This window comes from Ricinus communis, chromosome 1 (assembly GCF_019578655.1).
Source record: "Ricinus communis isolate WT05 ecotype wild-type chromosome 1, ASM1957865v1, whole genome shotgun sequence".
Taxonomy (NCBI): Eukaryota; Viridiplantae; Streptophyta; class Magnoliopsida; order Malpighiales; family Euphorbiaceae; genus Ricinus; species Ricinus communis.
The window spans coordinates 33,318,832-33,333,504 of NC_063256.1; the positions used below are offsets into that span (position 1 = coordinate 33,318,832).

Genomic DNA, 14,673 nt, shown 5'->3' on the forward strand with positions numbered 1-14,673 from the left:
TTTTTTCTTTTATTAGTATATAGTCGATAAAATAAATTAAAATCAAAATAACTCGAACATAATTCAAATTCAAAAAAAACTCTAAATCATGATCTGAATTCAAAAGTTCGAATCCGGCTACTTAGGTTAGAAATAACAATTCAAAATGACTTAAAATTCAAAATTAACATAGACAACGAAATATTTCAAAATAAAAATAATCAAAATTTAAAATAATTCAAATCCAAAATAATTTTTAAGTTAAAATAATTTTATCTAAATCCATTGCTAACGATCTATTTGTCATCTCTATGTTATAATTGAATCTCTCCTGAATTGGATTAATAGTTTCTTTTTTGTATAACAAAAAATCAGAATGACACTTAATGATAAAAAAAAAATAAGGTGAAGTTTGGATAAAAGTTATGGGCTAAAGACAACAGCCAATTGTTTTTCTTTTAACAATAAGATAGCCAATCAGAACATAGAAGAAAAATAAATGAAGTGAATTTGACTGATTTGAGTTGAAAAGACGAAAGTAGGACACAGAAGAAAGCCAGCAAAGAGCTGAATAAACAAAGGAAAAGAATTGCTGCAATAAAATATAAATTTTTAGTAAGTTATTAAGTGGGAAATATAAAACTCTTCTCTTAACAAAAGTAAAGAAGCCTTAAGTAAATATCTATTGAGTAAATTACTTATATTTGGAAACACATATATTTTTAAATTCTATTAAGAATTAAAGTTTATATTATAAGAAAAAAAATATTTACTTAAGGAAAGAAAATATTTTAAGAGTTATTTTCTAAGTCCCTAAAATGGGAAAAGAGAATTTATATTTTACCAAATTTTTATTTTTAAAGATTTATGTGAAAATGAGATATTTAAATATAAATAAAAAATTATACAATTAAAATCTAATCCAATTTCTAATTTTTAAATCTAATTATTTTATTATAAATTAAAATGATATGTCGGTCTTCTCCGTATTTATAATAATAATAAAAAAAATATATTCTTCTAATAATTAGAAAATAAAAAAATGGTAAGGAATTGGAAAATATCAAAGTAAAAGATTAAAGAACTATACTATTCAACACACTCAGTCTCCAACAGATTTGCCAAAAACCCAGTAAAATAATGCTATTCACTCAAAGAAAAAAAGAAGAAAGAAAACAAGTGGAAGCTTACAACAATCCCTTTCCCTTGTTTTTCATCAGTTTCTGAGCCACCAAACAGACAAAGTTAGCAAAAACAATTCAAAATTTGTAAATATCAAAATACCCAAAAGCAAAATCACAAATTAAGCAAAAGAAAATAACAAAAACACATGAAAACTTTTTCTTTTTTTGTTTGGCCAATAATATTATAATTATCCTTTTCTTTTTAACACCTCTCTCTCTCTCTCTCTCTCTCTCTCTCTCTCTCTCTCATTTTTGTTTTTATTTTAATAATTCACTTCTCTCACTCAGTCATTAGCCATACACTGTCTGTCTTTAAGCTTTCTCCAATTTATTTTTTTAATATCAATATTATTAATGTAATCTCTCTCTTTCTCTCTCTCTCTGACTTGCTATAGTTAAAACACTTTCTCTCTCTTACTCTCTCTCTCTCTCTGTCATTTGTACTTAACAAACTGCTAATCAGATCATACAAACAGTTTTTCTTTTTAATGATTGTGATTTTCCTTCACTTTCTCGACATCCAAACAATATAGTTTCCAGCTCCCAAATCCCTGGAAACTTAGATATTTTTCAGTGTGTGTTCAATCATCACTTGGGCAACTACTGTTAGTTGCTTGGGAATTGAACTAGTGCGAGCTGGAATAGAGTGATTCTTGATGGTGGATTTGTTATTACTGTTAGGGTTTGAGAGGTTACTGAATGTGCTCTTGATGGGTTAATAGATGGAAAGAGAAATAAATAAATAAATTGGTTGTGGTGGTGGTGGTGATGTCTCGAACTGATAGAATGGCCTCGGATCTTAGTAGAACTGGCCCAGTTGAAAGGGACATCGAGCAGGTATTTTAATTTATTTTTTTATTCTTTCTTTTTGTTTCTCTTGTAGCAAATGTTGTTTTATACTTTTTTTTTTTAGTTATTTTTATTGATTTTGTATGCTACAATTAAGCTAATTTTAACTACTTTTGGAGAAATTGAGCTTGTAATCACAATTTCTGTAAGTTGATAGATATTAATTACAATTTTGCGAATGACCTTCAATCATACATGGATTTTGGAAGTTAGTGGTAGGGTTGGGTGGAATGCTATCAAGGTTTGTTGCTTTGTTATATCTGATGCTAAACTAGTTTGTTTAAAATATGAGAAACTGGAAAGCAGATGATGTAATTCATTGTCTGTTGTTATAAGGAAAAGGAACGATGGCAATGGGACATTTAAAGTGGATAAATTACAATGATAATCCATGAGGAGGCATAAATGCTAAACATGTGATAAATGGTTATTGGCTGGCTGGCAGAGTGATGTAATTTTAGATTTGTAGCAAGTGCATAAACAAGGTGAGTTTGAGATAAAGATTGAAAAGGGATAGCAAATTATTGGCGAAAATGGGAATAATTGCCTAAATCACCAACAGATGAAGTCATTAAGCATAATTGCTAGAAATTAGGGGAAATTGTAGCTGATTGCTCTTGTAGGTCAGTAGCATTTTGCTTCACAAAAGCAATGGGCAAGGTAGAAAGAGTAAGATGGATAATGATATTGTCATGCTGCAATGAAAGATTGTTAATGCTAAAGTAAAGAATATCTTCAGCACCAGTCTCGTCCTATGATCATTTTCCCCAGTAGATTATGTTTTAAATATACAAATGATCAAGTCAAATGTGAATCATCTTTCCTTGGATTGCAAACTGGACCATCTCTAATTATGTATTGTCTTTAGGCAATTAAGGAAAAGGGAGGAGAACTTCTAAAAGTTATTATTCTTTTTTTCTTACTCAATTTATATGCTATTATCTTATTTTCTGTTTTTGGTTCAAACATAACTGCACTGTCTGATAGAAGTGCGAACTAGGAGACAAAATATGTATACCTTATATGAGTCTGTATGGATAGTCTAAGCAAAGACTAAAAGGTTACTGTTTAACAAATAATTTTATTTTTTATTACACATCAATTTTAGGAAGAATTACAGCCTTGATACTAAAATTTAGTGTATTTATATCTTTCTGGGCTAATTTCACTTTGTTTCCATGCTGAAGCTTGATTCCTCAAATCAAATTTGTGAAATCTGAAATAATAATGATAAAATCAAAGAAACTCAATCTTCTCTCTCCATAGTAATTGCTAATTATTCATGACTCTTAGTCCTTAATGACATGTTGGATAGCACGTACTCTTCTCAGTGTTGTTCATTAAACTAGAAAGTCCGCTTCCGTAGGATTTAGATACCTAAACTTGTTATGTTGAAATAAGCAATGACAGCAAGGAGAAATTATTCATATGTTGATCCTTCTTTTCTTTCTGGACCCCAAAATAACCATGATATATAGTACTGAACAAGGTTAAACACTGGCAAGAGTATTTGTAAGATTAATTAGGTAATCTGCATGGACATATGCCCATTAATCTGTTAATAGATCAATCAAGTTCTGAATGTAGTTGTCTGCTGGTGGCTTCTTAGTCATCAAGAAGGAAAACGAGGGATAGGATGTCCTCCAATGAATTACTGCATTAAGACTTCCTTTGAGATCTTTTCACCAGGCCAATATTGTGAGTCCTTTAGTAGTACAAGGATTATGCAATTCCTGCCAGATGTCTTGTGTTTAGTTTGTGACTGCAAAAGAATAATAACAACCCCTTGATTTGATACTTTCTTAGTCATTTTTTTGGATTCCATCATCAGTTCTTCATCTATTATCCTGCTAGGATTATGTTTTAAGCTATATTTTAAATTACCATTAGCTAATGTGCTGAATAAGCTTAAGTTAGGTTGTTGGCTAATATTTACAACAGGCCATCACTGCTCTAAAGAAAGGGGCTTACTTGCTCAAGTATGGGAGAAGGGGAAAACCCAAGTTTTGTCCTTTCCGTCTTTCCAATGTAAGAATTTTTTTTTTCACATTGTGCATTATCTTTTTCCTTCTTTATTTATTTATTTTTTGTTGCTTTAGTATGATAATTAGCTAAATGAGAAGTGAAATTTCTTTATATACATTTTAATCATTGTTCTTGAGATAAATGATATCAAACTAGCAAGGCGCTTTGTTATGTAATATGATACATAGTACAGTAAAACCTCTCTATAGTCATATACTTTGGATCAAATAAAATTTATGACTATGAGAAGGTTATAACTTAATGAAGGTTTGAGTACTGAGATTTTTCTTTGGACTTAATATTTAATCTTATTGGTGAAATGATAGAAACCAAAGATAAAATACATAAATATCTTGTCATATTATACAAATATTGATGAGGCAAAACAATACTACAGTAAGACAAAACATAGCATAACATATATTTTTTAAAATTATATATATAAATATTACTATATAGAGGAATGTTTTCTTAAGGCGGGACTTAAAAAATTTATAACTTTTACAATACAGTTTATTTTTATTTATAATTGATCCAAATTGGGACCGTAATTTTTATCACTATATATAGGTTATTTCTACATAGAGTATCACTATAGAGATTTTACTGTATATATATTAAATCTCTATTTTTATGCAAGCCCATTGGGCATTGGATTATTGTTTCACTAAAAGGTGTTCGTTTAAAACAGTTTTATTTTCTTACTTCTTCTGATGCATCAGGCATGTACTAGTGGATATTAGTTATGTAATCTGCAATATTATATTATTCCTACTACAAGTTCCAAGTTGGTGACCTTTTCAATCACTTTTCAGGATGAGTCAGTTCTGATATGGTTCTCAGGGAAAGAGGAGAAACATCTTAAACTAAGTCATGTTTCCAGAATAATATCTGGGCAACGCACTGTAAGTGTCTTACACATAAAATGTTTTAATTATATGTCCTATGTGGCCACTTAATCCTGATTTTGCAATGTTAATTTACTGGAGTTATGTCTCTGCAACTTGTGATGGTTTTAATTCCCTATAATGTTTTATCTCTCTCTCCCTCTCTCCTTTTGATTCTCTTTTATTGCATTGGTAGCATATTATTAGCATGGTTTAGGAAGCTCATGTGTACGAACATGTACTACTGAATTTCATGTGGCAATGAGAATCAAGTTTGTCTGAGTTGAGATGCACCTGGCTAAAATGGTCAATATATGCACCTGGCTTAAATTAGTGCTTAAAATGTTTCCATATCAATTCCTAATCATGATTAATTAAAAGGAGGACATGATTACTTTAATGACTCAGAATTCTTGTTAACTAATTTTGGCTACTATGTGGTGATGTTCCAGTTACAGTGGGGTCTTCATAGGGTGATTCTGTAGGCCTAACTGCCTAAGCTGTTATCTTGAACTGAAGATTTGCACAATTGATTATTATGATTCTGTCTTTTTCAAAGTTGGAAAGTTTCAGTATGTTTGTCTCACTGGTGTTTACGCATGATCATCCTCCCTGTTAACTTTCCAGTTAGTCCATCACTAGCTGGGATCACCTGTCCCAGTATCATGAAAATCACTGCTCAAGTTTTTTTGCCATGTTAAATGGTGTATTTTGAGTGACCTTATGTGCTCTTAAAACAGAATGGCGCTAAGCTTCATATGTTGTAGATTGAATTTTTTAATAAAAGTTCTTTTTGATGTGTACTGATCAAAGATTGCTTTTTCAGCCGATCTTTCAAAGGTATCCACGACCTGAGAAGGAGTACCAATCCTTTTCTCTTATATATAACGAAAGATCACTGGATTTGGTAAGAGTACACTTCTTGCAGCCATTCGGTTCCATATTTGAAATGTATTAGCAACTTCATGTTAAATTCATGAATTTGATTGTTGCTATGATTTTTCTTTTATCCTCTTTGTCCTCAGAAGTATATTTTGGGTGAATGATGGTCATAGGTTTTATCTTCCAGAGTTTATTGTAATCTTTTGGTTCAATCTTTCATTACCAGATCTGCAAAGATAAAGATGAAGCGGAGGTGTGGTTTAGTGGTTTGAAAGCACTAATTACGCGTAGTCATCAAAGAAAATGGAGAACAGAATCAAGGAGTGATGGAATTCCATCTGAAGCAAATAGTCCTAGGACATACACTCGTAGAAGTTCTCCTCTGAACTCTCCATTTGGTAGTAATGACAGTTTGCAGAAGGTATGATTCTTTTCCTAATCTCTCATCTTTCTCCATTGAATTAGATGATGAGTGTAAATCTTAAGCTTTTCTTTCCCTTAATTCAGGATGGAGATCAGCTTCGTCTTCATAGTCCATATGAAAGTCCCCCTAAAAATGGTCTGGACAAGGCATTTTCAGATGTGATATTATATGCTGTTCCTCCCAAGGGCTTTTTTCCCTCAGATTCTGCTAGTGCTTCAGTACATTCTTTGTCATCTGGTGGCTCAGATAGTGTACGTGGGCATATGAAAGCGATGGCAATGGATGCCTTCAGAGTTAGCCTATCTAGTGCTGTTAGCTCGTCTAGCCAAGGTTCTGGTCATGATGACAGCGATGCCTTGGGAGATGTCTTCATTTGGGGGGAAGGAACAGGGGATGGTGTCCTAGGAGGTGGAGCTCATAGAGCTGGAAGTGGCTTTGGTGTAAAATTGGATTCCTTATTGCCAAAAGCCTTAGAATCAACTGTAGTACTTGATGTTCAGAACATAGCTTGTGGTGGAAGACATGCAGCCTTAGTTACCAAGCAAGGAGAGGTTTTCTCTTGGGGGGAGGAATCAGGAGGCAGGCTTGGGCATGGTGTAGACTCTGATGTTTTACATCCAAAGCTTATTGATTCCCTTAGTAATATAAACATTGAGCTTGTGGCGTGTGGTGAATACCATACCTGTGCTGTAACACTTTCTGGTGATTTGTACACTTGGGGTGACGGCACTTACAATTTTGGTCTTCTTGGGCATGGTAATGAAGTAAGTCACTGGGTCCCAAAAAGAGTGAATGGGCCCTTGGAAGGCATACATGTCTCATCCATTTCTTGTGGACCCTGGCATACAGCAGTTGTAACCTCTTCCGGGCAATTGTTTACTTTTGGTGATGGTACATTCGGTGTTCTGGGTCATGGAGATAGGAAAAGTGTTTCAATTCCAAGGGAAGTGGAATCCCTCAAAGGTCTTCGCACTGTACGAGCAGCCTGTGGTGTTTGGCATACTGCTGCAGTTGTAGAAGTCATGGTTGGGAATTCAAGTTCCAGCAATTGTTCTTCAGGAAAGCTGTTCACTTGGGGAGATGGAGATAAAGGTCGACTTGGGCATGGTGACAAGGAAGCAAAACTGGTTCCTACATGTGTTGCTGCTCTGGTTGAACCTAACTTTTGCCAAGTTGCATGCGGACATAGTCTGACAGTTGCACTTACAACCTCAGGCCATGTCTACACGATGGGCAGTCCTGTTTATGGCCAGCTAGGAAACCCCCAAGCTGATGGAAAGCTACCCAACCGAGTTGAAGGAAGGCTCTCTAAGAGTTTTGTTGAGGAGATTGCTTGCGGTGCTTATCATGTTGCAGTCTTAACTTCAAAAACAGAAGTCTATACCTGGGGCAAGGGAGCAAATGGACGATTAGGCCACGGGGATACTGATGATAGAAATTTCCCATCATTGGTAGAAGCCCTGAAAGACAAACAAGTGAAAAGTATTGCTTGTGGCACTAATTTTACTGCTGCTATCTGCCTTCATAAGTGGGTTTCTGGGATTGATCAGTCTATGTGCTCTGGTTGCCGCCTTCCATTTAATTTCAAAAGAAAACGGCACAACTGTTATAATTGTGGACTGGTTTTTTGTCATTCATGCAGCAGTAAAAAGTCTCTTAAGGCTTCCATGGCACCAAATCCCAACAAACCTTTTCGTGTCTGTGATAATTGCTATAGTAAATTGAGGAAAGCAATTGAAACTGATGCTTCATCTCAGTCTTCTGTGAGCAGACGAGGTAGTGTCAATCATGGGTCTAATGAGTTCATTGATAAAGATGAGAAGTTGGACTCTAGATCACGTGCTCAACTTGCTAGGTTTTCATCAATGGAATCCTTGAAGCAGGCAGAAAATAGATCTAAGAGAAACAAGAAACTGGAATTCAACAGTAGCCGTGTTTCACCTGTCCCTAATGGAGGCTCCCAATGGGGGGCACTTAATATTTCAAAATCATTTAATCCTATGTTTGGTTCATCCAAAAAATTTTTCTCAGCTTCCGTTCCTGGGTCACGAATTGTTTCTCGAGCAACATCACCAATATCGAGACGACCCAGCCCACCTCGCTCAACAACACCAACCCCAACCCTTGGTGGACTAACCTCACCAAAACTTGTTGTAAATGATGCTAAGAGAACAAATGAGAGCCTTAGCCAGGAGGTTAATAAATTGAGAGCACAGGTTTGCACTTTCTCTATTCCTACCAGCCAACTACTTACATAACCTTGTAGTATTATCTTACTTTTCCATATGCTAAATTTATTTGATCATTGAACTGGCATGAAAGCGTACAGGAGAAAACATATATGAAGTTTTCCACAGCTATCTGCTAATAATCATGATATTAGCAAACTAAGATCTCTGGTGTAATAGCCCACCTTTTTAAGTTTCATAATTTTCACAGTAGTTTATTGCCTACTTAATGGCTATAATGTGCAGTTTTCTATTCTTTTTCTACTTGGTTATTCATCATTGATCATTAAAAATGGCCCAACTTTGTGCTCTGGCATTCTGATTTTTAGAGCAAAACAAGTTGCTGGGGTGGAGGGCAGTTATGGGAAGAGGTAGAGCTACCTGATATGACAGACAAAATAAATGGGCCATCTCATTTTTGATTGGAAATCAAGTTAGCAGATGGCAGTTGTAGGTCAGATTTAGATGTCTGCCTACTAGTGCTTACATGGTCTTCAAAACTTGAATAACAGATGGAGGTTGGACTTTAGGGTATAGGGCTAAGGTCAAAAGTAGAACCAGGGGTTGATTTAAGTAAAAATTTAGATTAAAGAAGGGCCAGAACAGGAAAAATGAGTTGCTGAAATGTCTCAAGATATTAAGGTTGTTACAAATTTTCAAGGATTATTTTGGGAAAGTATAAGGAGACTTGCAATGGTGTTGCTATTGGGCATAGGCTTGAAATGTACCTGGACAAAGCAGAAGATAATGACAATAGAAAGTGGCAGCAACTGGACAAGAGTTTGAGTATTAGTGGAGTCCATACTTCCAGATTTGAAAATTGTAGATATTATCTCTTTTGGGCAATGCAAGTGGTGTGAGGAATGACCCTATGTGCTAATGTTTGGATGATCTTGCTTGGACTGGGATTATAGTCCTTAAATGAAAATAGACCTGAGTGTTTGCCAGTTAAGAATTAAATCAAAATAACTCATGAATTTACTTTTTGTAAACTTTATATGGGAGTTTCCTTTAGCTTCAGGAATGGTGTAATTCTTAAACATGGCACTTTCTCCTTTTTTTCTTTGGTGTACATATTTAGATGAGCACGCCACAATGCACACAATGATCTTGTAGCATTTTGATTTATTAACTGTTTATTCAGCAGTGTGAAAAGAATAAAAGAAAAATTCTTTCTGAGAACTTGTTGGGTAAGAGAATATGCTACAATAAATCAGAAAAGAAATGACTGATAAATAATGTTGGTTGCTTGTGTTTCACCTAAACAACAGTTGTATTGGAATATTAAAGCTGCATTGGGTGACTGGAGTTTTTATATTGGAATGTTGAAGCTGCATTTTGGTGACTGATAGAGCAGCACCATTTGTGCTTCTGTTATTCACGGTTGCCTTTTTCTCTAGTCAAATTTTATTGTAAATGCCCCTCGTTAGGTTTGGGACTTTGGGCTGTACTTATTCTGAGGAGGTCAAATAAGAGGTCCAATCATCTATATGCATTAGGAAAGTAGGAAACTAAATTTTCCTGGAGACCAATAGTTTCAAGCATTCAGTTATAAACATTATCTGAAGAACATGGCCAGGTTATGCTTTAGAATTTAAATAGCATTGGCGCCAAAGCTTAAGCATTTAGCAATATAGTCTCTCGATCTAATTTCATAGGCTGCTAATCCTTTGGGTATAGTTCTGGTGCTAGGTATGCATTTCATCTGTTGGTTTTGAAAGCCATACATGTTAGATTGTAGGTAAAGGAATTTTTTGCTCTAGCTTTATCTGAAACTTTTATTTAGAGAATATGGCATAAAGATTGAAGTTGGCAGTTCAATCCAATACATCCTCAGTTATCGAACTCAATTAATGAGCAAATATAATGTGATTGGTTGTCTGCTTCTGCAGTATGTCTCATCATTATTTATCTCTTAGGTGGAGGGTCTTACTCGCAAAGCCCAGGTCCAAGAAGTTGAGTTGGAAAGGGCAGCTAAACAGCTGAAGGAAGCAATAGCAATTGCAGGAGAAGAGACTGCTAAATGCAAAGCGGCAAAGGAAGTCATCAAGTCGCTGACTGCCCAAGTAAGATGGATTTGGTTTTCAACAGAATGATAATGCATAAACTCTTTGGTTATTGATGTTCTTGTAGGTCCTTAACCTTGATGTTTCATAAATGCGGATTCAAATTTCCTTTCATTGAAACATTTTCTTTAAATGTGTTTAAATAAGCACATCCACATTGGGGATGCTTTGTTTTGAAAATGCATACTGCACATAAATTTGATGATGTGGTTAGTTGTGCTGAGGGTATCAGTTTATGATCAGTATAAATTTGGAAAACCTGTGGCTCTGAATTTGAATTCAAAGTATATTTCTTAACAACTTCAGAAGGGCTTTGCATTCAAAGTAATTTGAATGTCATGCCTCTAATTTTTCTATACTAAGTTTTGTCTTTCTCCATTTGTGCTTATCACTATTTTGAGCATACCTTCTTCTGAGCTGTAAGGGGATTAATTCTAATGGATGAAGTACACTTTGCTTTCTGTGGATTTCACTCAACTGACACAAATACACCATGCTCAATTCCATTGGCCAATGGGCTAAATTGTTTTAAATTATCAAAATGTCTGAGGTGTTTGTAAATTCCTGTCATACCTATAACCTACCATTGCTCAAGAAGTATTTGGTACCAATTTATTGGGCATGACAGGGTACCAAACTTGGCTATGCCAAACTTGTCTGTGCGCTAAAGAAACTTAATATTTGAAATATTGATTCTGGATATTAATCCAAAATATGTCCTTTGCTTTATTGATTGAATTTGCAGTCATATTATCCCTGTGCTTTAATTTCTCTTTTATGTATTCGTACTTAAAATCCTCTGGTTTGCCAATGCAAAACCTGTAAGAAGCTTAATTATTTTGTAGTTAGATAATTCTTTAGTAATATTGAGTTGTGTCTCATTACATTATGATGGATCTTTATTCTGATGTTCAATTTCGTTTATGTTGAATAGTTAAAGGACATGGCTGAAAGGCTTCCAGTAGGAGCAGCCCGGAACATCAAATCTCCTTCCTTTACTTCTTTTGGCCCAACTCCTGCTTCAAATGATATTTCTAGTGCTGCTGCTGATCGTCTGAATGGTCAAATAGCATCCCAAGAACCAGATACAAATGGATTAAACAGCCAGTTGTTGTCTAATGGATCTACCACCACCAGTATGCGTAATTCCGGGCACAACAAACAAGGGCATGTGGAAGCAACAGTCAGAAATGGAAGCAGAACAAAGGAAACCGAAACACACCATGAAGCTGAATGGGTTGAGCAAGATGAGCCTGGAGTATACATAACACTTACCTCCCTGCCAGGAGGTGTCAAGGATCTTAAACGAGTGCGCTTCAGGTGCGCTGTTTTAAACAAGTTTGATAATCTTAAAAAAAAAAAAAAAACTTCTTCCTTAAATTGGAAACATTTTTAAGTAAATCAAAGTTATGAAATTTTAAAGCAAGTTGCGTCTTCCATTCTGTATACAATTGAACAGTACTCAGAGTTGGTGTTATTTTAGTCAATCAGAATCAGCCACCAGCTTGTAGGGATTTAGTTGGATAAGTGGTTTATCTAAGAGGAAAATTTTAGTCCTGCCGGCCCGTAATCCCTTAGGCATGCAAGGGAGCAATCCCTCCCTTGTTTTGTTTGTTCAAGTTCCCTTGATATGATGCGGTTGTGTTGTTTTAATTTGATGTCTAGATATAAACCTCATAATGATATTGTACTGGTGTGCAATTCTATTCCTTTTTTTTTTTTTCTTTTTCTCTTGTTGTTTTCTTTTAACCTTTAATTTAATTGGCAATGCAGCCGGAAGCGGTTCAGTGAGAAGCAAGCGGAACAGTGGTGGGCAGAGAACAGAGCAAGAGTGTATGAACAATACAATGTGCGCACGATTGACAAGTCAAGTGTTGGTGTCGGGAGTGAGGATTTGGCTAACTAGCACTTGAAGAAATAATTTTTAACTATATCCCTGTAGATGAAATCTTATTCTTCATTTTCGGCCCCTCGTACTGGGAGGCAATCTTCACCAATTAGGTTTGGCTTACCGATTGGACTCGGCTTCCATCCGTTTCGACAAGTATATAGAAGCAAATACAGCTATAACAGAGTGAAACAGAGGGGTTTGATTGTGTTTTCATTTCTTTTAACCCTTTTTTTTTTTTCTCTCTTTGATTTTTCATGGTTTAATCAAATTTTTTTCCCGTATATGTACGGTGTGTGAGGGGGGTTGAGGATGAGAAATGTAAATTCTTAGTAGGTTGCTGGCTCTTGTTGGAAAAAGCAGCTGCCATGTAAATTCATAAAGCAAAAATGCATTACAGATTTTCCTTTTTTCCTCTTTGGTTTATATAATTCAGCTCAGGCTTGTCCAAAAGATCTTCATTTTCTTTTTCTCTGCTTTTCTTTGGCATTTGAATCCAAAGTACAATTCCAAGCCCATCAGTAAATATGTCTTTGCTTTAGGCTCTCAAAGTTACAAAATGTGTCAATTAAATCCAAAAATTAACTCTGTTTGGGTTCCCCCAAAATTTATATGACCACTGTGAGATTTAACTTTTGCTCTCTTTTTCTATCTCTTTCTACAGTTCCTATTTCCCTTATTGAAATCCTGAATGAATAAATCCTACCAGCTCCAAATGCAGATGGAAATTCGTGTTTGGCAATCGTGTCCGTATTGTATCGAGATGTAGATATGACATGATTCGGATCAACTAGAATAAGAGACTGGTGATAAGCTAATTGTGTTATAAAATATAAATTTATGCATACTTTCTTTTTTTTTTTTGTAATTCTTGACAGGGCTAACAGATTGCACTATAAAAGTAAGAATTTATGTAGTGTAGAAAGGAGGATTCTAACCTGAGATATTTAATTTTAAAAAATAAACATTTTTCTATTTGAGTTAGACCTCAAGTATTATGATTTATTTACAAAACGGGTAACACGGTTATTAGAATATTTTTGATATAACCTTAATAAAAAGAATAAAAATTATATGAAATACAAAATTTTAAATAATGAAATAGAATTATCTTAGAACAAAAAAATTAAATATTTTAAATTAAAAATTTTAAATATGAGTTAAAATGTGTTTTTAATATATTAACTATGTCAACTCATAACACAACACGACACGATTTATTTCTTGGCTTTCTCAGGTCGGTATAATAACAACATTGATATTAAAACCTTCAATCTAGACACATTATTTTTCATGTCATGTCGGTATCATATTAAATTAGCCCAACATTCGTTTCTTGGACGGAAGTCATTTTACATAAATAAAATATTTATATGAATTAAAATTAATATGGATATTGCAGTATTATTAAAAATAAATTATTTAGATATAAATATAAATTTATATAAAAATATGAAAATTAACTTTTTTAATATATAAAAAGTACTAAATTTTTAATCGAAATAAGTAATGATTATGAATTATTTTACAAATTGAAAGTTCTATTATTTGAGAATTATAAAATTTATAATACAATTTTAAAGATAATTTTTTTAAACTTTTTTTATTTACTTGCACTTTAATTATATTTGAGGATGAAAGTAGAATATATGAATAAAAAATACTCATTAATAAATTGATTTTAATAATAAACTAGTGTAATACCGTTTTTTGAGCAGAAGTCATTTTATACGAATAAAATATGACTAAATACATAAATGGATCTTGAACTTGTCTCGTTTTTGCAATTAGTCCCACAATCTCAACTTTAATTTAATTAGATTTCTCAATTTTACGAGTTATTAATTTTAAACCCTTCAATCGCAGAAGTTATGCACGTATATTTTACGGCATCTAAAAACATGTAAGTTTGAATAAAATAATAATATATTTAAAATATAAATAACGGCTAAACACATCAATGGCTCTCTGAACTTGTTTCATTTTTGCAATTGGACCTCTCAACTTCACTAGTTATTTTTAAATTTTTCAATCACAAACATTAATGGCGTGTGTTTTATACGATCTAAAAAATGAGTAAGTTTGAATAAAATAATAATATATTTAAAATATAAAATAAGTAAATAAAATAAAAAGTAAAACAATAAGTTTTAGTTCTCAAACAAAACTTGTCAACTTTTTAATATCTGTTAAATATTTCATTGTTATGATTACTAGTGTGAGCATAGCCTGTGAGAATAAAAAAAACTTGATAACATCAA

At 33.7% G+C, this 14,673-nt stretch overlaps 1 protein-coding gene across 1 annotated transcript; it reads left to right on the forward strand.

The window, feature by feature from the left end:
- Positions 1-1,436: 1,436 nt before the first annotated feature.
- Positions 1,437-12,865, forward strand: LOC8271515 (PH, RCC1 and FYVE domains-containing protein 1). Its single transcript, XM_002526997.4, has 9 exons — positions 1,437-2,000; positions 3,954-4,040; positions 4,853-4,942; positions 5,751-5,831; positions 6,033-6,227; positions 6,314-8,446; positions 10,378-10,524; positions 11,459-11,844; positions 12,298-12,865. Exons 1-9 carry the CDS (start codon positions 1,932-1,934, stop codon positions 12,428-12,430), a joined length of 3,321 nt encoding a protein of 1,106 aa, XP_002527043.3. The 5' UTR covers positions 1,437-1,931; the 3' UTR covers positions 12,431-12,865.
- The last annotated feature ends 1,808 nt before the right edge of the window (positions 12,866-14,673 follow it).